The sequence below is a fragment of the Chiloscyllium plagiosum genome, chromosome 25, assembly GCF_004010195.1.
Source record: "Chiloscyllium plagiosum isolate BGI_BamShark_2017 chromosome 25, ASM401019v2, whole genome shotgun sequence".
NCBI classification, from domain to species: Eukaryota; Metazoa; Chordata; class Chondrichthyes; order Orectolobiformes; family Hemiscylliidae; genus Chiloscyllium; species Chiloscyllium plagiosum.
Window position 1 is genome coordinate 52,410,624 of NC_057734.1, and position 22,731 is coordinate 52,433,354.

General features: G+C 43.5%; 1 protein-coding gene across 6 annotated transcripts in view; it reads left to right on the forward strand.

Moving 5' to 3' along the window:
* The window catches only part of med15 (mediator complex subunit 15), a 160,106-nt gene that overhangs the window by 128,968 nt on the left and 8,407 nt on the right, over nt 1-22,731 (forward strand). For all 6 annotated transcript variants that reach the window (XM_043716201.1, XM_043716205.1, XM_043716202.1 and 3 more), the window contains 4 exons: nt 5,421-5,555; nt 13,832-13,895; nt 15,470-15,536; nt 17,263-17,423. In XM_043716201.1, coding sequence (XP_043572136.1) covers nt 5,421-5,555; nt 13,832-13,895; nt 15,470-15,536; nt 17,263-17,423 — 427 coding nt within the window. The remainder of the gene's footprint in view (nt 1-5,420; nt 5,556-13,831; nt 13,896-15,469; nt 15,537-17,262; nt 17,424-22,731) is intronic.

Consider the following 22,731-nt stretch of genomic DNA (forward strand, 5'->3'; position numbering starts at 1 on the left):
CACGACCTCTGGCTGCACACCCTCCCCCTTAAGGATTCTGAAGACACGGTCTAGGACATCTCGGACCCTGGCACCCGGGAGGCAACAAACCAACCAAGAGTCTCGCCCATGTCCACAGAACCGCCTGTCTGTCCCTCTAACTATAGAGTCTCCTATAACTAGTGCTTTCCTCCTCGCCCCCTTTCCCTTCTGAGTCTCAGAGCCGGACCTCGTGCCAGAGACCCGGTCACTGCAGCTTACCCCTGCTAGGCCGTCCCTCCCACCAGTATCCAAAGCGGTATACTTATTGTTGAGGGGAACGACCACAGAAGATCCCTGCACTGCCTGCTTCCTCCCCTTCCCACCTCTTAACTGTTACCCAGCTACCTCTGTTCTCTGGCGTAACTATGTCCCTGTAGCTTCTATCTATCACCCTCTCGAATAATTCTCAGTTCATCCAACTCCAGCTCCAGTTCCCTAACGCGGTCTGTGAGGAGCTGGAGCTGGCTGCATTCCTGCAGATGAAGTTGGCAGGAGCATCGGTGGTCACCCCTACCTCAAACATCCGGCAGGAGGAACATTCCACTGCCTGCGCTGCCATAACTCTACCCTTAATCTCCAAAACAAGAACACTTAGTAGCATATGTTCAGCCGACTGAGTCCTTTTTTTTTAGGTTAGAGGAGGAGTGAGGGTGGGAGACACTACACGTGTAGTGTCTCGGGTTCCTTCTCCACTCAAATAACAATCACTTACCTTCCCGACCGGCTTTGTGCTCTGACTTCACTTCCGCCCAGCTCCTGCCGCTCTCTGCTGCAAAAAGGGGCATTGAGTATAAGAGCTGGCAAGTCATTTTAAAATTGTACAAGACATTGGTTCGGCCGCATTTAAAATACTGTGTACAGTTCTGGTCGTCACATTACCAAAAGGATGTGGACACTTTGGAGAGGGTGCAGAGAAGGTTTACGAGGATGGGTTTACGAGGATGTTGCCTGGTATGGAAGGTGCTAGCTATGAAGAAAGGGGGAATAGGTTAGGTTTATTTTCGTTAGAAAAAGGAGATTGAGGGGGGATCTGATTGAGGTTTACAAATTCATGAAGGGTAGAGACAGAGTGAATAGAGACAAGCTTTTTCCCAGGGTGAAGGATTCAATAACGAGAGATCACGCTTTCAAATTGAGAGGTGGAAAGTTTAAGGGGGGATACATGCGGTAAGTACTTCACACAGAGGGTGGTGGGCGTCTGGAACGCGTTGCCAGCAGAGGTGGTAGAGACAGGCACGGTAGATTCATTTAAGATGCATCTGGACAAATGCATGAGTAAGTGGGGAACAGAGGGATACAACTGCTTAGGAATTGACCGACAGGTTTAGATCATACATTTGGATCGGCTCAGGCTTGGAGAGCTGAAAGGTCTATTCCTGGGCTGAAAATTTTCTTTGTTCTTATAGAGGTTTACAAAATCATGAGGGGCATGGAGAGGATAAATAGACAAAGTCTTTTCCCTGGGGTCAGGGAGTCCAGAACTAGAGATCGGCTCAGGCTTGGAGAGCTGAAAGGTCTATTCCTGGGCTGTAAATTTTCTTTGTTCTTATATGAGGGGCATGGAGAGGATAAATAGACAAAGTCTTTTCCCTGGGGTCAGGGAGTCCAGAACTAGAGGGTTTAGGGTGAGAGGAGAAAGATATAAAAGAGACCTAAGGGGCAACTTTTTCCACACCGGGTGGTCCGTATATGGAATGAGCTGCCAGAGGAAGTGGTGGAGACTGATACATTTGCAACATTTAAAAGGCATTTGGATGGGTATATGAATAGGATGGGTTTGTAGGGATATGGGCCGGGTGCTGGCAGGTGGGACTAGATTGAGTTGGGATATCTGATCGGCATGGACGAGTTGGACCGAAGGGTCTGTTTCCATGCTGTATATGTCTATGACTCTTGCTTCTCCCATACTCTAGCAGATACCAGCTCTTGATACCCCAGTACTGTAGCAAATACCAGCTGTCGGTGCCCCAGTACTGGAGCAGATGCCAGCTCTCAGTAATCATGCGCACGAGCAGATACCAGCTCACGGTTATCATGAACAGGAGCAGATGTCAACACTCGGTGATCCTGTACTTGAGCAGATACCAGCTCTTGGTTATCGTGTACTGGAGCAGATACCAGCTCTCGGTGCCCCAGTACTGGAGCAGATACCAGCACTCGGTGCCCCAGTACTGGAGCAGATACCAGCTCTCGGTGCCCCAGTACTGGAGCAGATACCAGCTCACGGTGCCCCAGTACTGGAGCAGATGCCAGCTCTCAGTAATCATGCGCACGAGCAGATACCAGCTCACGGTTATCATGAACAGGAGCAGATGTCAACACTCGGTGATCCTGTACTTGAGCAGATACCAGCTCTTGGTTATCGTGTACTGGAGCAGATACCAGCTCTTGGCTATCGTGTACTGGAGCAGACACCAGCTCTCGGTGCCCCAGTACTGGAGCAGATGCCAGCTCTCAGTAATCATGCGCACGAGCAGATACCAGCTCACGGTTATCATGAACAGGAGCAGATGTCAACACTCGGTGATCCTGTACTTGAGCAGATACCAGCTCTTGGTTATCGTGTACTGGAGCAGATACCAGCTCTCGGTGCCCCAGTACTGGAGCAGATGCCAGCTCTCAGTAATCATGCGCACGAGCAGATACCAGCTCACGGTTATCATGAACAGGAGCAGATGTCAACACTCGGTGATCCTGTACTTGAGCAGATACCAGCTCTTGGTTATCGTGTACTGGAGCAGATACCAGCTCTCGGTGCCCCAGTACTGGAGCAGATGCCAGCTCTCAGTAATCATGCGCACGAGCAGATACCAGCTCACGGTTATCATGAACAGGAGCAGATGTCAACACTCGGTGATCCTGTACTTGAGCAGATACCAGCTCTTGGTTATCGTGTACTGGAGCAGATACCAGCTCTCGGTGCCCCAGTACTGGAGCAGATGCCAGCTCTCAGTAGTCATGCGCACGAGCAGATACCAGCTCACGGTTATCATGAACAGGAGCAGATGCCAACACTCGGTGATCCTGTACTTGAGCAGATACCAGCTCTTGGTTATCGTGTACTGGAGCAGATACCAGCTCTCGGTGCCCCAGTACTGGAGCAGATGCCAGCTCTCAGTAGTCATGCGCACGAGCAGATACCAGCTCACGGTTATCATGAACAGGAGCAGATGCCAACACTCGGTGATCCTGTACTTGAGCAGATACCAGCTCTTGGTTATCGTGTACTGGAGCAGATACCAGCTCTCGGTGCCCCAGTACTGGAGCAGATGCCAGCTCTCAGTAGTCATGCGCACGAGCAGATACCAGCTCACGGTTATCATGAACAGGAGCAGATGCCAACACTCGGTGATCCTGTACTTGAGCAGATACCAGCTCTTGGTTATCGTGTACTGGAGCAGATACCAGCTCTCGGTGCCCCAGTACTGGAGCAGATGCCAGCTCTCAGTAGTCATGCGCACGAGCAGATACCAGCTCACGGTTATCATGAACAGGAGCAGATGCCAACACTCGGTGATCCTGTACTTGAGCAGATACCAGCTCTTGGTTATCGTGTACTGGAGCAGATACCAGCTCTCGGTGCCCCAGTACTGGAGCAGATGCCAGCTCTCAGTAGTCATGCGCACGAGCAGATACCAGCTCACGGTTATCATGAACAGGAGCAGATGCCAACACTCGGTGATCCTGTACTTGAGCAGATACCAGCTCTTGGTTATCGTGTACTGGAGCAGATACCAGCTCTCGGTGCCCCAGTACTGGAGCAGATGCCAGCTCTCAGTAGTCATGCGCACGAGCAGATACCAGCTCACGGTTATCATGAACAGGAGCAGATGCCAACACTCGGTGATCCTGTACTTGAGCAGATACCAGCTCTTGGTTATCGTGTACTGGAGCAGATACCAGCTCTCGGTGCCCCAGTACTGGAGCAGATGCCAGCTCTCAGTAGTCATGCGCACGAGCAGATACCAGCTCACGGTTATCATGAACAGGAGCAGATGCCAACACTCGGTGATCCTGTACTTGAGCAGATACCAGCTCTTGGTTATCGTGTACTGGAGCAGATACCAGCTCTCGGTGCCCCAGTACTGGAGCAGATGCCAGCTCTCAGTAGTCATGCGCACGAGCAGATACCAGCTCACGGTTATCATGAACAGGAGCAGATGCCAACACTCGGTGATCCTGTACTTGAGCAGATACCAGCTCTTGGTTATCGTGTACTGGAGCAGATACCAGCTCTCGGTGCCCCAGTACTGGAGCAGATGCCAGCTCTCAGTAGTCATGCGCACGAGCAGATACCAGCTCACGGTTATCATGAACAGGAGCAGATGCCAACACTCGGTGATCCTGTACTTGAGCAGATACCAGCTCTTGGTTATCGTGTACGGTGCCCCAGTACTGGAGCAGATGCCAGCTCACGGTGCCCCAGTACTGGAGCAGATATCAGCTCACGGTGCCCCAGTACTGGAGCACATACTAGCTCACGGTGCTCCACTACTGGAGCACATACTAGCTCACGGTGCCCCAGTACTGGAGCAGATACCAGCTCACGGTGCCCCAGTACTGGAGCAAATACCAGCTCACGGTGCCCCAGTACTGGAGCAGATACCAGCTCACGGTGCCCCAGTACTGGAGCAGATACCAGCTCTCGGTAATCATGTACACGAGCAGATACCAGCTCACGGGTATCGCTAACACTTGCTGATCCTGTACTTCAGCAGATACTAGCTCTTGGTTATCATGTACAGGAGCAGATACTGGCTCTCGGTGATCCTGTACTGGAGCAGATACAAGCTGTCAGTCCCCCGGTATTGGAGAAGATATCAGCTCTCAGTCCCCCAGTACTGAAGCAGATACCAGCTCTTGGTGCTCCAGTACTGGAGCAGATACCAACTCTTGGTGCCTCAGTACTGCAATAGATACTAGCTCTCGGTGTCCAGTACTGGAGTAATACCAGCTCTCAGTGCTGCTGCACTAGAGCTGATACCAGCTCTGTGTATCCCAATACCGGATCAGATACCAGCTCTCAGTTATCGTGCACAGGATTTGATGCGAACTTTCTGTGCCCCATTACTGGAGCAAATACCAGCTCTTGGTGCCCCTGTCATGGAGCAAATGCCAGCTCTCAATGACTCCGCACCAGAGCATATAACAAATCCCAATGACTATGTACCAGAGTAGATACCAACTTTTCATTATCTCTGTGCTGATTAAATACTACGTGGTGGCACTCGCTACCAGATCAGATTGCTGGCAGGCTAACAGTTGTGTAAGCTTTAGAGTCTTGCTCTATCTTAAACATTTGTGTGTCTAAAACATTACAGGGTATAGAGAATAAAATCCTGCACTGCTTTATTAGGACCCTGAAGTCTAAACTAAGCATCCTCCTTTTGTTGTTACAGTGAACCCAGGCTCAGTTCCAAGTCCAGCTGGTCGGACACAGACTGAGGAACAGCAGTACCTGGACAAATTGAAGCAGCTATCAAAGTACATTGACCCTTTGAGGCGGATGATCAACAAAATAGACAAAAATGAAGGTGAGTTTCTTAACACTTGTGAGGTGACCTCATATTTATTGAATACTGCGCTGACAAACGTCTCGCCAGGTGGTCTCTCAGTAAGCATAATTTGTCTTTTACATCATCCCAACAGAGTGGGCAGTATGACAGGTTTTAACAATATTAATTTCTCTCCACTCATTAAAACAAAGTCTGCTTTAAAATATAGACTGATGTAGGTACATCTATTCTACGATACCTTAACATTTTAGGAGGTTGGGTTGAAACTTTCTTTGTACTGGATTCACAACAGAAACATGCATGTATTAAAATTACATGAGTAATTTAAATGTCAATAAAAAGGTTTATTTAATATCTGAAAGTATTTCACAAAAATAATAAAAATAATTTGTTCATTATTCCTTTTTGCATACTTTCAGTGAAACCACTGTGCCACCTTTCTCTTTCAGTGAGGGTGTCTCCTATTTCCTATGGCTTGATTCTGCTGTCTCAGCATCTCTGACTGTATTAAATCTGAGCACTTTCTTTAATGAACAACTTTCCTTAATGGCTGGAGTTATGACACCAATTCGCATCAATGAAAACCATTGTCTTGTTACTGGTGAATGCCTAAATTCTGTGAACTTTCATTTTCTTTGTGATTCTCTTTATTTACTTTCACTTCGGACTTTTGGAGGAATTTGGAATATTGGAATTTTATCTTCCTTTCCCTTTGTCACACTTCCTCTTTCAAGTAAATAATCTACATGACAATGACTCTCTCCATTCTTCATTAGATACGTGTTTGTATCTACTCTGTCTACAGCAACTCCAATCACATACTTTCCTTTCTCAGCTTTTACCATGATCTTTTGACAAGCACTGAACATTTCATGCCTAGTGCATCATGACTTATTTTTAGATTGTCTTGTTTTTACTTTACTGTTGACGTTAGACTTAAATAAATTAAACCTTGTCTTGGGAGGATGTTTAAACATTAACCTGTAAGTGAGCAACCTGCTGTACACTATGGTTATTCTGTAGGAGAATAGAGGATTCTTTTAATCTATCTCATTGATAAACATGGAAAGACTACCAAGCTTATCACCTTGTAAATTTTTAAAAAGTATTTACAAGATGATAAGCTTGGTACTCATTTCCATGTTTATCCATGAGACAGAATTATGTGCATTGAGAAGTTTGGCAGAAAGATTTATGTGGATAGAAGAGAAAAAGAATTTTTAGAAAAATTTAGAAGGTTTTTTAGATTAGATGTAGGGAATCTAATCTAAAAACCCTTGTAAATATTTTATTTTTTTTCTCTTCTATCCACATAATTCTTTCTGCAGCACCTCTCAATGCTGAGTGCAATGGTGATATTACAATATGGTTAATTCCGGTTGTGCTCTGAAATATTTCAGACTCTTCTGACATTAACTGTGGGCCAATATCTGACAACAGCACCTCTAGCAATGCATAAATTGTTAAACAGCTTCTCAAAACTTCAATAGTTTTGACACTTTGGTATTGGGCGTAGACTCTCAACATTTATTTACTTGCTGTAGCTGTTGACCAAAGCAAGTTGCTGTTTCCTTTTCACCTCAAAGAAATCCATATATATTTGTTCCTAGTCTTTTCTAGTGTCTGGCCATGGATCGAGTGGATCATTTCTTGTCTCTTGTTGTCTGGATCTCACTGAAATCCTGTGGATCTCCCTTGCCTGCTGAGGAAAACTATTCTCATTTTTCCATTTCTATAGCCTTGGCCTCATTGCAATAACTCTTCCACGTTGGCTTATTGCCTTTTCTCAAAAGTTAGGCCTGAATCTTATTATTTCTTCAGCCTTCTATAGATGTATAACAAAATTGAGTTCTAAGTTTGTGCTATGCCCACAGTAGCAAATAAGTTTCATTAACTGGAGAACATAATCTGCTACTGTCTCCCTTGACAACTACTTCCTTTGAATGCAGCTCTTTGCAACTTTATTCTTAATCATGCTGTATTATCAGTTGAGAATCTCTGTAGTTTCAGCATAGAATACTGCAGTCTCTGGGGTAACACTTGTTAGTCACTACATCAAAGGCGCCTGGTCCTATTTCGATGAGGGAAACATTTTCTTTATTGTCATCTCCTGTTTTATTCACTTTAAGCCAAATGTGCAACCTTTGTTCATAATTACACTGGTACTTTTTGTTAAATTTCAATTCCCTAATTGTCTCCAAGTATGCCTTCAGTGTCTTCTTTTTCAATCAATTAAATACCTTGCTGACTCACTGAGCTGTATATAGTGAATCTTGCAAATTGTTCAAAATCAACTTTGAGTTCCAAAAGCTATGTCACAGTCCTTTCTTTTACAAGCAAAATTAAAAGGAAAATGTATTCCAACTCCTCGACATCTTTCTGGTATGTGTTACACCTAAATTAAGACCCCCCATGTTGGACCCACTGTAAGCAGCCATTGTAGACCTAACAGTATACCTCCCAACAGAGATGGCTTTGTGACACAAAGTCCAGCCTTTACAATATATAAAGTGTACTTCGTTGATAATTAAGCTCAGAATGCAAGCTGGAGATCTGGAGCAACCTGAACATTGGGCTTGCTCAGATAATTCACCCTAAGTCGGTGGTTTAAAGAACATCTTCCTGAATGTTAGAGGATTTGCCTGAATTTGCAGCCAGTTTTCTCCCCAACATGCTATCATTTACAAAGCTTTGCTTTGATAAGTAGATTGGAGTTTTTTTCCTGAAATATTTTCCAGCTAGATAAATGTATAAAAGATCCAGAGGGGGCTAGCTTCCAACCTCAGCCTCTGCTGTGTTAGCTAATCTGAGCCACGATATTTCTGGAACTAGTTGGCTTCAGTGTTGTTGGGCCATCATCAGGAGAATGGAATCAGGGTCTGCTCTCCTAATCGTTTATCCATTCTTTAAGTGTAAAGTGATTAATTTTCTCAGAGACAATATTACCGTGAAATTAAGGGTGAAATTCTAGCAGAGGGACAAGGGTGTACAAGTGCATAATTCACTCAGTTGTGGACAGATTGAGAGCATGTAATGAAGCAAATTGTATCTTAAACTTTATCAATAGGTGCATAGAATATAAAAGCAAGAAAGTTGTGTTAAACCACATTAAAAAAAAAGCTAGTATTGTGACTAGTTCTGGGTGCATACTACAGGAAGATTGTGAAGGTACACTATCAGTCCGGAAATTAGAGTTGCAGATAATGTGGCTAATAGATTAATAATGTTCGAGGAGAAAGTGAGGACTGCAGATGCTGGAGATCAGAGCTGAAAATGTGTTGCTGGAAAAGCGCAGCAGGTCAGGCAGCATCCAAGGAGCAGGAGAATCGACGTTTCGGGCATAAGCCCTTCTTCAGGAAACCTGAAGAAGGGCTTATGCCCGAAACGTCGATTCTCCTGTTCCTTGGATGCTGCCTGGCCTGCTGCGCTTTTCCAGCAACACATTTTCAGAATAGATTAATAATGGCCAACTTCAATTTACGTATATACTTGGTAAACCAAATTAGCATTCATTCTGTAATATAATTTCTTATGTGTGAGAGAGATGGAGCAGCACATTGAGGAACCAATAGGAATCAGGTTATTTTGGATTTAATGTTGTGTAATGAGAAAGGGCTCATTACACCTTGATCATAATATAACAGAACTATACATTAAATTTGAAAACAAAGTAATTCATTCTGAAACTGAGATCTTACATCTGAACAAAGGAAACTGAAAAAAATAAGGGGCAAATGGGCTGAGACAGTTTGAGAAAATACAATGGTAGAGTTAATAGTTGATAATGAAATATTACATTGTCCACAACAGATGATACTTTCCTCTAAGGCACAAACACTCAAAGTGAATCCTCAATCAACCATGGCCAATGAAAAATGTTAAAAATTGCTTCAGATCAAAGAAAGTGGTAAATCTGAACAGGACTAAGAAACTCATAAAGAAAAGGGAAAATAGTATGAATGCAAGCTAGCAAGAAACATAAAAGCTTCTTTAGGTGTGTGAAAAGTTTAGCTTGGACAAATGGACTGAAAAATTTATAGTGAACAGCAAGTGGAGAAACTAACCAGTTATTTCGCACATGTTCATGGAAGAAGGTATCAAAAATCTCCCAGAAATACAAGATGACCAAGGGATTTGTGAAACTGAGCAATGAAGAGAAATTTATTTCGATAAACAAGTAGTACTTTAAAAGTCAACTGGATTAAGGTTGGTAGATTCCCTGGACCAGGTGAGCTACGTCCCCGAGTGTTGAACAAGATGGCGAGAGATTATCTCTTAAAATTCTATAGCTCCTGGAAAAGTTTCTGGAAACTGGAAAGCAGCGAATGTAATCCCCGTGTGTTTAAGAAATGAAGAAGAGGAAGAATGTTAGAATCAATTAAAAACAACATAATGACTTGTAGAAAATAGTGGTAATGTTGGGCAGAATCAACCTGGATTCATGGAATAAATATCACCTTTGGCCAACTTTTTAGAGTTTGTTTAAGGATGTTACTTGTAATGTAGAAAGAGGAGAACCTGTAGGTGTGGCGTATTTGGATTTTCAGAAAACTTTTGTTGAGGTCCCACACGAGGTTAGTAAATGAGTGCATGGGTTGGGCTGGGAAATCTGCTAGTCTTGATTGGATTGTGAATTGGTTAGTAGACTGAAAGTAGGAATAAACACATCTTCAGATAACAAGCAATTACCAGTGGGGTCAGTACTAGATCTGAACTGTTCATAATCTATATAAATGATGTTGATGTAGGAGCCAATTGTAATATTTCCAAATTTGCTGATGACATCAAACAGAGTATGAATGTTAATTGTGAGGAGGATGCAAAGAGGCCTCAAAAGATCTTGGACAAGCTAAGTGAATAGATTAGAACATGGCAGGTGGAGTAAATGTGAATGAGAGTGAAGTTATTTACATTGGTAACAAAAACATCAGAATACTTCTTAAATGGTGAGAGGATGGGAAATATGGGTGTTTAACGATACCTGAGTGTCATAGAATTGTAGAGGTTTACAGTACAGAAGAAGAACATTCGACCCATCATGTCTGCACTGGCTCCTGAAAGAGCTCCCAGCTAGTCCACCCTCTAGCCGTATTTCCATACCCTTCTAACTCCACCACTTTCGAATATATGTCCAGCTATCGTTTGAAACTTCCAGTGGAATCCACCTCTACCACTCTCGCAGGCAGCATATTCCAAATCCTAAACAACTCTCTGAATTTCTCCTCATCTCACTCCTAGCTGTTTTGCTAACAATCTTGAAATTGCTGACATATCAACTAGTGGAAACAGAATATCCTTCTTTACCCTGTCAAAAATTGTTCATAATTTTGAACAACTAAGCAACATCACCTCTTAATCTTATCTGTTCCAAGAAGAATAAGCCTAATTTCTATAATCTTTCCTTGAATCTAAAATCCCTCATTTCTTGTATCATTCTAGTAAGCCTCCTTTGAACTTTGTCCAGTGCTTTAACATCCTTCCTCACCAAATCTGAACACAATATTTCCAGAGGGTTTAAATAGAGGCAAAGAGAATAAATGATTCTCTTTGCCTCTATTTATAAACCCAAGGATTCCATAAGTCGCCTTAACAGCTGTTTCAGCTTGCCTTCAGAGAATCGTCTATTGAGCCCTAGGTTCCTCTGCTGTTGTACTTGCCTCAAAGTTGTACCATTGAGCCTTTATTATCTGTCCGAGTTTCTTCTTCCAAAATGGATTATTTCACATTTCTCTGCTTTCAAATTCATTTGTCAGGTGTCTGCCTATTTGGTCAACTTGCCAATGTCCCTCTGAAATCATTCAGCATCATCCGTACAATTCAGCATTCTCCCTAGCTTAGTATCATTGTTGTTGAGTCACTATAAGTTCGCATAGTGGTGCAGCAAACAAATGGACGACAAATGGGTATGACAATGTAGTAAGCAATTAGAAAGGCAAGTAGTCTGTTGGCTACTTAAAAGGAAATTTGAACATGAAGTAAAGATGTTTTGCTGCAGTTGTTTAGAACCTTGGTCAAACCTCACCTGGCGTACAGTTCTATCTCCTAATCTAATAAAGGATATACTTGCCATAGAGGGAGTGCAAAATAGGTTCACCAGATTAATCACTGGGAAGGCAGAATGGAGGAGCAGAGATTGAGGAAAGTACGCCGAAGAATGAGAGGGGACTGCAGGTTGGCTACAGATCAGATGTTTCCCCTGACAGGTGAACCTTAAACCAGGAGTGAGATTCTCAGAAAGAGGAAGTTGGCCATTTAAGATGGAAATGAGAAGTTCAGATAGTGGAGATTCTTTAGAATTCTGTTTCTCAGAGACATGTTCAATCGTTGAGCAAGCTTTAGGACAAAAATTGATTAAGTTCTGGATACTTACGATACCGGGGAATATAGAAGTAGTGCACAACAGTGGTATTGAAGAGGTGATAAGCCATGATCTAAATGTGTGGACAGCTAAGTCAATCTGAATAGCCTACTCCTGTTCCAAAGCCCCTCCTTAGTTACCCTGGAAAGATGGTGGTGGGTTGCGTTCTTGACCTGTTGATGGTTCATTAAGTGTTTGTAGGACACTTTGGAGGGCAGCTTACAATCAACCCTGTTGGTGAAGGACTCGCTGCATCCCATGAATTCTTGATTTTCCATCACCACAACCAGCAAGCATCCAGAGATCCATCTTAAGTATTCCTGTTTCCTTACGAGAGAGAGGGCAGCAAAACAGCTGAATTGGGCTGAATCAGGTTCATTCTGTACATAAGGTAGGCCTATTTCATGTTGCCACTGTGTGCAGATGGAGCAGTGTGTTACTGTTAATTCCCATCTCCACTTTGCTTTAAGTGCATTGACTCAAATAACGCATGACCTCAGAAGTGGCATGTTCCCTGACGAATGCATAATGTTCAGCATCATTCACAACTCCTCGGATGCCAAAGCGGTCTGTGTCTAAATGCAGCAACCTGGACCGCATCCAAATTTGGGGTGGCAAGGAACATCATGCCACACACGTGTTAGACAATGACCATCGCCAGCAAGAGAGAATCTGTTCATCATCCTTGGATGTTCAATGGCATTAATATCTCTAAATGTTCCACTATTATCATCCAGGAGGTTATCATTGACCAGAAGCTAAACTTGATCAAACATATAAACACAGTGGCTGCAAGAGCAGGTCAAAGGCTCAGCATACTGCAGGGAGTAACTCACCTCTGATTTCCCAAGAGCCCCTCTTCCATCTATAATGCGTAAATCAGGAGTGTGATGGAACAGTCTCCACTTGCCTGGATGAATGCTGCCCCCAAAACACTCAAGAAAACTTGACATAATGCAGAACAAAGCAGCCTGCTGATTGGTAATCCATCCAACATCTTCAAAATCCTCTCCCTTCATGATAAACACTCCGCAGCAGCAGTATGTACTATCTGCAAGATGCACTGCAGTAACTTGCCAAGACTCCTCCAATACCATCTTACAAACTCAGATCCTTTATGACCTAGAAGGACAAGGACATTAGATACACAGGGGCACCACCACCTTGAAGGTTCCCCTACAAGCCACTCACCATTTTACTTAGAAATATATCGCTGTTCCTTTAGTGTTGCTGGATCAAATTCCCCCTCTAACAGTGCCATGGGTACACCTACACCCATGGCTACAGCAGTTCAAGAAGACAGCTCACCAGGAAACTAGGGTTGGGAAATACATGCTGACCCACACTGCGACACGTGCATTCCGTGAATGAATAAATAAAATCAACTAGCCTGAGGATCGGGTTGGACGACTACCAGCAATCTTTTTTTGAGTTGCTCTGTCACTATCTGCTCTCTCAGTGCAGCGGAGTAGCAACAACCATTTGCCATTATGTAGCACATTTTACTTGAAAAGAAGGTCCTATACGTTCCCAGGAGAGCACAGACACTGAGTACCAGTAAAGAATGACAAATGAGGAATTATAAAGATGGAAAGGAAATAGCAAAGCTGGGCTTTTATGGAGAGAATTGCAGACATGAAGGAGTGACGATGGTACGAAGAGCCCATAGCACTCCCAATTACTGCCTTGCTGCAATCATCAGCTTGTTATACAATTTTAAGCTTTGCATGTTTGTCAGAGTACCACTGGATCGTTGGAAAATTTGTGACGCTGACTTGTATGTTGCTTCATTCGCTCAGGTAGCTTTGTTCAGTCTCTTGCTGTATTTGGTGGTATTAATTCCCACCTTCATGTTATATAGTTATCATTAATGCAAATGCTGATGCATCTTCTGGTCAGAGATGATCTAATATTTTGACCAACCTGTATGTTACAGACAGAAAGAAAGATCTAAGTAAGATGAAGAGCCTCCTGGACATCCTCACTGACCCTAACAAGCGGTATGGCATGAATTGTACTGATATGCAGAGATGGTGTGTTTTATATTGAGACCGTCTCTGTTGTCTATTCTCCATTCCATGGGTTATTGTCGACTGTCTGGGTCTCAGGATTACTAGTTTACTGACCGAACACTAACTGTCTCCTTTGCACTCTGACTTAGAGTCTTGGAGTGTACAGCATGGAAACAGACCCTTCGGTCCAACCCATCCATGTCGACCAGATGTCCCAACCCAATCTAGTCCCACCTGCCAGCACCCGGCCCATATCCCTCCAAACCCTTCCTATTCATATACCAATCCAAATGCCTCTTAAATGCTGCAATTGTACTAGCCTCCACCACTTCCTCTGGCAGCTCATTCCATACACACAGCACCCTCTGTGTGAAAATGTTGCCCCTTAGGTCTCTTTTATATCTTTCTCCTCTCACCCTAAACAAATGCCCTCCAGTTCTGGACTCCCTGACCGCAGGGAAAAGATTTTGTCTGTTTATCCTATCCATACCCCTCATAATTTTGTAAACCTCTATAAGGTCACCCCTCAGTGTACAAATGTTTAATGGAACCTTTGGCTGATGGCTAGCCACCACTAAGCTCTTTTACATATTTTCAATCAACTTGTTCAGAGATGTTAGTAAACAGCTCTGGAGCAGTTGGAACTCAATCTGGCTCTCCTGGTTCTGAGATAGAGACACCACAACTGCACCTCTAGAGCCACTGTTCCAACCTCTGTTACTCCAACTCTTTTCAATTGGTTATTTCAACAGATCAATAAGATTAAAGCTGAATGTATTTGGATGTTGATACACTGACCCAGGTGAGCAGCAACAGGAACAGAGAATTTACTCTTTGACAAACATAGTCATGGTCTGATTGAGGCATGACACCTGTCTAAGAGCAATATGGCTAATTCTATCTTGTCCAATTAGGAATTGATGTCAAATAGCAGTTTAGCAAGTGGCATACTCATACTCATCACCACTTCTGCAACTATAGGACAACTGCATATTATATGGTTTGGAAAGTGAACAATTCACCATATGGTGGCTGTGATAAATATATGGGGCAACACTACTAAAAAGGTATAGAGGCCAAGATTGGACAATTTTAGTGATGAGGAAAAATTGGATAGGCTGAGAATGTGGAGCAGAGAGGGCTGAGGGAAGATTTCATTGAGGTGTATAAAATTGAGGGGCCTATATTGAATGGATAGGAAGGAACTATTTTCATTAACAGAGATCAGTGATGAGGCATACATCAAAAATGATTTGTGGGAGGACTGGAGGGGAATGTGTATGTGGTGTACAGTGGGTATGGATCTTGCTGTATTAAAGTGTGGCGGAGACAGAAGCCTTCGTAACCTTAAAAAAAAAGAGTACTTGAGGTGTTGCAACCTGTAGCGTTACTGACCATATTCTGGAAGGTGGGATTAAATGGGAAAGCTCTTTTTCATCCGCCGTGGACACAATGGGTTGAGTGGCCACCATGCACCTTGAAGCTTTTTCTGTGTTTGTGTATTAAAAGACTGATTCCTTCTGTTGGTGATACTAAAGGACTCATTTGATTCATTTTCACAGATGTTCTTTGGCAACTCTCCAAAAGTGTGAAATTGCTTTGGAAAAGCTCAAAAATGACATGGCTGTGGTGAGTTGCACTGCTTGATATGGTAACACTTAACCGTAAGTGTTTTCCCCAATTTCCCATCTTCTCAGACCCTAATTGGAGCGCAAATTGAATGAAACACCAGCCATGTCCCTCTACCTTGCCATATACCCTTCCATGCAACCACTGAGAGCAAACAAAAAGTTAACTGATAGGTGCCTCAGCCTAGCCTTATTCTGCTTTCATCCAGCCTTCATAGAGAGAGGAGTATACTATTCAGCCCCTCAAGCCCATTCTAGTATATATTCTATTGGAAATATTCTTAAGAGCAGAAATTTGCTTGGAATATTTTTACTCCTATTCCTAATCACACCATAGTCCCAGTGAATCATGGGGCTACAGTCTCATTGAACTCTGATGGTGGTATGTTTACATATATTACATTACATTACCTATAGTGTGGAAACAGGCCCTTCGGCCCAACCAGTCCATACCAACCCTCCGAAGAGTAACCCACCCAGATCTATTTCCCATGCACCTAACACTATGGGCAATTTAGGATGGCCAATTCTCCTACCTGCATATCTTTGGATTGTGGGAGGAAACCGGAGCACCCGGAGAAAACCCATGCAGACACAGAGATAATGTGCAAACTCCACATAGACTGTCACCCGAGGCTGGAATCAAACCTGGGACCCTGGTGCTGTGAGGCAGCAGTGCTAACCACAGAGTCACCGTGCCGTCCTACTGAGGGTTACCACACCTCAGGTGAGGTTAAGAAGGCGTGGGACCTTCATGATGACCTCAGCTGGTGTGGAAATTGAACCTGTTGGCATCAGTCTGGAGCTGAGCACTTCGTTTATGATGCAGAGTGACGCTGTATGGGTTCAGTTCCTGCACTGGCTGAAGGTACCATGAAGATCTTGCCTTCCAACCTCACCTGAGGTGCGGTGACCCTCAGTCAAAACCATTACTAGTCATCTCTGTCAAATGAGAGAGCAGCCCCATAGGACTTTGGCATTAAGGCAACTTTACCATTATCTCTTGTAGGGAAAAGAAATAGAGTAAAATGATTAGAGAGACCCCTTTGGGAGTCACCTGGGTTGGTTTGTGATCATGGCCAGTGCTGTTTTGTGGGCAACTGGTTCAGGAATTGCTAGGATGCTTCTAATCAATCTGTTTATGCACTATCTCCGAAGAAGGGACAGTTTGTTCACCAGAGTTTCTGTGGCATTTGAAATTTTACTGACATTTCGGATTGAACTTTTGTAAATTATGAATGTTTAGGGGAGGCGATGGCCTGATGGTATTATCGCTGGGCTGTTAATCTAGAGACCCAAGTAATATCCTGGGTACCTGGGTTGAAACCTTGCCATGGCAGATAGTGGAATTTGAATTCAATAAAAATCTGGAAGTAAGAGTCCTAATGATGTTCATGAATCCATTGTCGGCTTTTGAAAAAACCGATGTGGTTCACAATGTCCTTTAGGGAAGGAAACTGCTATCCTTACCTGGTCTAGCTTACATGTGACTCCAGACCCACAGTAATGTAGTTGACTCTTAAATGCCCTCTGGGTGATAAATGTTGACTCAGCCAGCAACGCACTCATTGCACGAATGAATTTAAAAAAAAGAAAATGGGGACAAGATCTCTGCTCCATATATGATTCCTGCTTTAAGCTAATTTGCTTCTTTTTGTTAATGCAGATAATCCCTGAGTGCCCGTTAGACAGATAGGTTAGTAATAATATTTCTGTTCTCTTCACAGCCCACACCACCACCTCCACCAATGACCATCACAAAGCAGCAGTACTTGTGCCAGCCCCTCCTCGATGCTGTCCTGGCCAACATCCGTTCCCCAGTCTTCAACCATTCCCTCCAGCGAACTTTTGGACCTGCCATGACTGCCATCCATGGACCACCAATAACGTATGTATGACAATCTCTCATCCCCTTGCCCACAGAGTGTGGATTACTGGACTGTCCTGGCTACAGGAATGTGTGCTTCATTGATGAACTGACTATTAATACTTGGAGGTTACTTTAGGAAGGACTCACTTTTATTTAGTTGCAGTCTCCCTTTCTCATCCTCACTGTTGGTGAAACAAAAATGTTGCCATAGTTTTACCAGACTATAGGGCTGCTTTCAGAGAGAGAAAGATGACTGATGATGGTTTAACCTGAGGGTCACCGCACCTCAGGCAAGTGCAAAGGTTGAGAGAAGGAGAGTCGTTCATGATAACCTCAGCCAGTGTGAGAATTCGTGTTAGTCTGTGTCGCAAACCAGTCACCCACCTGACTGAGCTAAGCTGATTCAGGGAGGCATGGTGGCTCAGTGATTGGCACTACAGCCTTAGCACCAGAGACCTGGGCTTGATTATAGGCTCGGACGACTGTCTTCATGGAGTTTGCAAATTCTCCCCATGTTTGCATGGGTTTCCTTCAGGTAGTCCGGTTTCCTTCCAATGTCCATAGATGTGCAGGTGAGCTGGATTGGCCATGCTAAATTGTCCATAGTGTCTAGGGTTGTGCAGGCTAGATGGATTAGCCACGGGAAATGCAAGGTTACAGGGACAGGGTAAAGAGGTGGATCTGGGTGGAATACTATTTGGAGGTTTGGTGTGAACTCGATTGGTCAAATGGCCTGCTTCCACATTGTAGGGATTCTATGATTCTATGACTCCCAATTACTATTGGTACATTTTTTCCAACCCCTCTCTCCACACAAACCACTCATTTTGAGACTTTGTGATCTTACCTACCAACTGGATCTTGGTGAGACTCTTTGAGGTATTTTACCAAATTAAAGACATGAATAAAATTTAAGTTGTGTACATTTTGTAGTATCAAAATGTGAGATGCTCGTTTGGAAACGCAAGACTGGGGAACTTAACAAAAGTTTTTAAGATTGGGAAAGGGAAGATAGAGATGGACAAAATGGTTCCACTTGTGAAAGCACCAAATGTAGTCCTTAAATCTAATTGGTAGCAATTTATCTGCTTGTCATTCAGTCTAGTCACAGTTCACAATGTGATCACCCCTACATTAGAAAGGTGAAATGCAGACTGGTTGATACCTTTGCAAACACCTGTGTTCTGTCCACAAAAAGCTTCTCGTTCTTTGCGCTTCAACACACCACCATGTTCCCACACTAACATTTCTGTTGGAGGTCTGCTGCAGTGTTCCAGCAAGGCTGAACACAAGCTCAAATTACAACATCGCATTTTACACTTGTGGACCGTGCAGCATCTAGGACTCAAGAACCTGATTCCATCCTTCCATGTTTTTTACCCACCCCCACACCTGGTCCTGTGACTCTGGAGTAAAATATGCTTGCCAGATGACTATTGACATGGTCACCATTGGATTCTTATTTCCAGATTTTTATTGAATTCAAATTCCACCATCTGCCGTAGTAGGATTCAAACCTGGGTCCTCAAAACCCAGAACCTGGATTAACAGTCTAGCAATAATTCCTCTAGGTCATTGCCTCCCTTCAGATTGTTTCAGATCCATTCAGATTGATTAAGATGAACACCATCAATGGTATTTTGTATTATGTTAAGGAAGAAGAGTGGGTTTCACACTGAAAGTTACTGGCAGGAAAATCAGTGGGTGAGTTAAGGAAAGCTACATCTGAGAAATACAGCAGAAAATATAAAAGCTAACAAAGTATTAGTCGCAGGAGCAAGTAGAAGGAGCAGATGCTTGTGAAGCTGGCTATAGGAAGCAATGGCTGAGGACGGCTGGGAGAAAGGGGGGGTTGGTGAAGGAACTATTTGTTTATGACCTGGTGACAATCATTGAAGCTCAAAGTGGATGAGATGCCGAAATTCACAGAAGAATATAGGAAATGTAGTATCCTTCCATATTGTAAAGGAAGTTGCATCCATAATATGTTAGGATGATTCTGAGCTTTGACAGATCTCAGCTCACTGAAGTTGCTGGAGGTGAATGAAAAGAGCATGTGGCCATTGAGCAAGTCCTCACTGTAATTGTTCGGCATCACAAATATGAGCCTACTGTTTAACAAGGTAGACAGAAGACAAGCTACACATATATACAAGTCCTATTTCAGTCTTTGGGAAGGAGTTCAAGATTTTGATTAAGGATTGTATTTAGGAAAGGTGGAATTATTACTGTAATCCACTAGAATTCTAAGAAGTATTCTAGAAAATATGGTGTTACTGATAGTGCATAGCACAGTAGCAAACTGAATTTAAGCATGCAGAAATGCAAGGTTAAAATTAAAAACAATACTTAATGAGTTGGTTCACGTCATTACGAATTATAGCTAGCTTGGAGTGAACTTGTCTTTAGCTGTTAGATTGGTAAATGTCCTTGTGAATTGCATAACTAGGTAAGTGGAAAGGGTCTTAAACTAAGAAAGAGGGGCAAGGCTTAAATCAGTAGAGTCAAGGAAAGAGAGGAATAAGGTAACATGTGAAATGAAGGTTGGAGAATGGCAGGATGAAACAGCGAGGTATTTGATATTCAAGAAAAGTAGGAAGCTGGGGTAAAGGTGATGGTGCGGAGATAGTATTGTGTACTTTTGATGAAGGGGCAGAAATAATCATGGTGACAAATCTTCCAAAAAAAACTAGATTGGTAGTCATAAGAGCTGAAAATGTGTCGTGGACGGCACGGTGGCACAGTGGTTAGCACTGCTGCCTCGCAGCGCCAGAGACCCGGGTTCAATTCCCGACTCAGGCGACTGACTGTGTGGAGTTTGCACGTTCTCCCCGTGTCTGCGTGGGTTTCCTCCGGGTGCTCCGGTTTCCTCCCACAGTCCAAAGATGTGCAGGTTAGGTGAATTGGCCATACTAAATTGCCCGTAGTGTTAGGTGAAGGGGTAAATGTAGGGGTATGGGTGGGTTTCGCTTCGGCGGGTCGGTGTGGACTTGTTGGGCCTGTTTCCATACTGTAATCTAATCTAATCTAATCTAAAAAAAAAAGTGTAGCAGGTCAGGCAGCATCCAAGGAGCAGGAGAATCGACGTTTCGGGCATCAGCTCTTCCTCATTCCTGAAGAAGGGCTGATGCCCGAAACGTCGATTCTCCTGCTCCTTGGACCTGACCTGCTGCGCTTTTCCAGCAACACATTTCAGCTCTGATCTCCAGCATCTGCAGTCCTCACTTTCTCCTCCTTGGTAATCATAAGGTTGAGTTCATATAATGCTTTCGAGCGAATTTCTTAGAGCAGCATTATTTGGAACTGACCAGAAAGCAGGTTATATTAGACTGGGTATTGTGTAATGTAACAGAATTAATTAATGACCTAAGAGTTAAGGCACCCTTAGCAGCAACAACAATATGATTTACATTTAGTTTCAAAGGAAGAAGATCGAATTTAAGGCTAGTGTTTTAAACTTAAATAAGGGCAATCTTGTGGGCATGAAAGCTTATCTAGCTGAAGTAAACTGACATATTAGTCCAAGAAGTGATCAGTGGAGACGCAGTGATATTTAAGGGAGTATTTCAGAATTCTTGGAATAAGTACATTTCAACTATGAAGAAAAGGTCTGCAGGGAGGACCTACCATCTGTGGTTAACAAAAGAAGTTAAGGAAAGCAACACTTGTAAGGAAAAGGCATACAACTGCGCAAAGGTGTGGCAGGTCAAATGATTGGTCAGAACATAAAGAACAATAGAGAATGACTGAAGTGTGAGAGAAAGCTGGCTAGAAATTTTAAAATGGATAGCAAGCATTTCTACAGGTATTTAAAAAGGAAAATAGTAAGTAAAGTGAGTTTTGGGCCCTTAGACAGTGAGAATGAGGAACGGTGTGCAGTTAATCGTGGATAATAAATAAATGGCAGATGTAACTAATAAATGTAGTTATGTCTTCTGTCTTCATTATGGAGAATGTAATAAGCCATTCCAATAATGGCTGTAAATCAGTAGGTGGTAGGAAGAGAGAAGCTAATAAAATTACAATCTCAAAGGATGTGGGCAAACTGATGGAGCTATGAGTTGACAAGTCTCTGGGTCCAGATGGTTCTGGTGCATGAATCACAAAATGTTAGCATACAGGTACAGCAGGTGATCAAGAAAGCAAATGGAATGCTATCCTTTATTACAAAGGAATTGAAAATATAAATAAGGATGTAATGTTCCAGTTGTACAGGGCATTGTTGAGAGCCACATGCTGAACAATGCAGTTTTAATGTCCTTATTTAAGGAGAGATGTAGATGCCTTTACTTCAGAGGAGGTTTACTGGATTGATACAACAGGTTTGACAGACTGGTCTTGTTTCCACTGGAATTTAGAAGAGTGAGAAAGGTGGCTTGATTGAAGTCTGTAAGATCCTGAATGGTCTTGACAAAATGGGCATGGAAAGCATGTTTGTTCTTGTGAGTTAGTTTTTTTTTTACTTACAGATTAAATTAGTTACAGTGTGGAAACGGGCCCTTCGGCCCAACAAGTCCACACTGACCCGCTGAAGAGCAACTCACCCATACCCCTACATTTACCCCTTCACCTAACACTACGGGCAATTTAGCATGGCCAATTCACCTAACCTGCACATCTTTGGACTGTGGGAGGAAACCCACACAGACAAGGGGAGAATGTGCAAACTCCACACAGTCAGTTGCCTGAGGCGGGAATTGAACCCGGGTCTCTGGCGCTGTGAGGCAGCAGTGCTAAACACTGTGCCACCATGCCACTCCTAGTTCTGAACTAGAACATAGAACAATACAGCACAGAACAGGCCCTTCAGCCCACAATGTTGTGCCGACCACTGATCCTCATGTATGCACCCTCAAATTTCTGTGACCATATGCATGTCCAGTAGTCTCTTAAATGTTCCCAATGACCTTGCTTCCACAACTGCTGCTGGCAACGCATTCCATGCTCTCTCTCTCAACTCTGTGTAAAGAACCCGCCTTTGACATCCCCTCTATACTTTCCTCCAACCAGCTTAAAACTATGACCCCTCGTGTTAGCCATTTCTGCCCTGGGAAATAGTCTCTGGCTATCGACTCTATCTGTGCCTCTCATTATCTTGTATACCTCAATTAGGTCCCCTCCTCCTTTTCTCCAATGAAAAAAGTCCGAGCTCAGTCAACCTCTCTTCATAAGATAAGCCCTCCAGTCCAGGCAGCATCCTGGTAAACCTCCTCTGAACCCTCTCCAAAGCATCCACATCTTTCCTATAATAGAGCGACCAGAACTGGACGCAGTATTCCAAGTGCGGTCTAACCAAAGTTTTAGAGAGCTGCAACAAGATCTCACG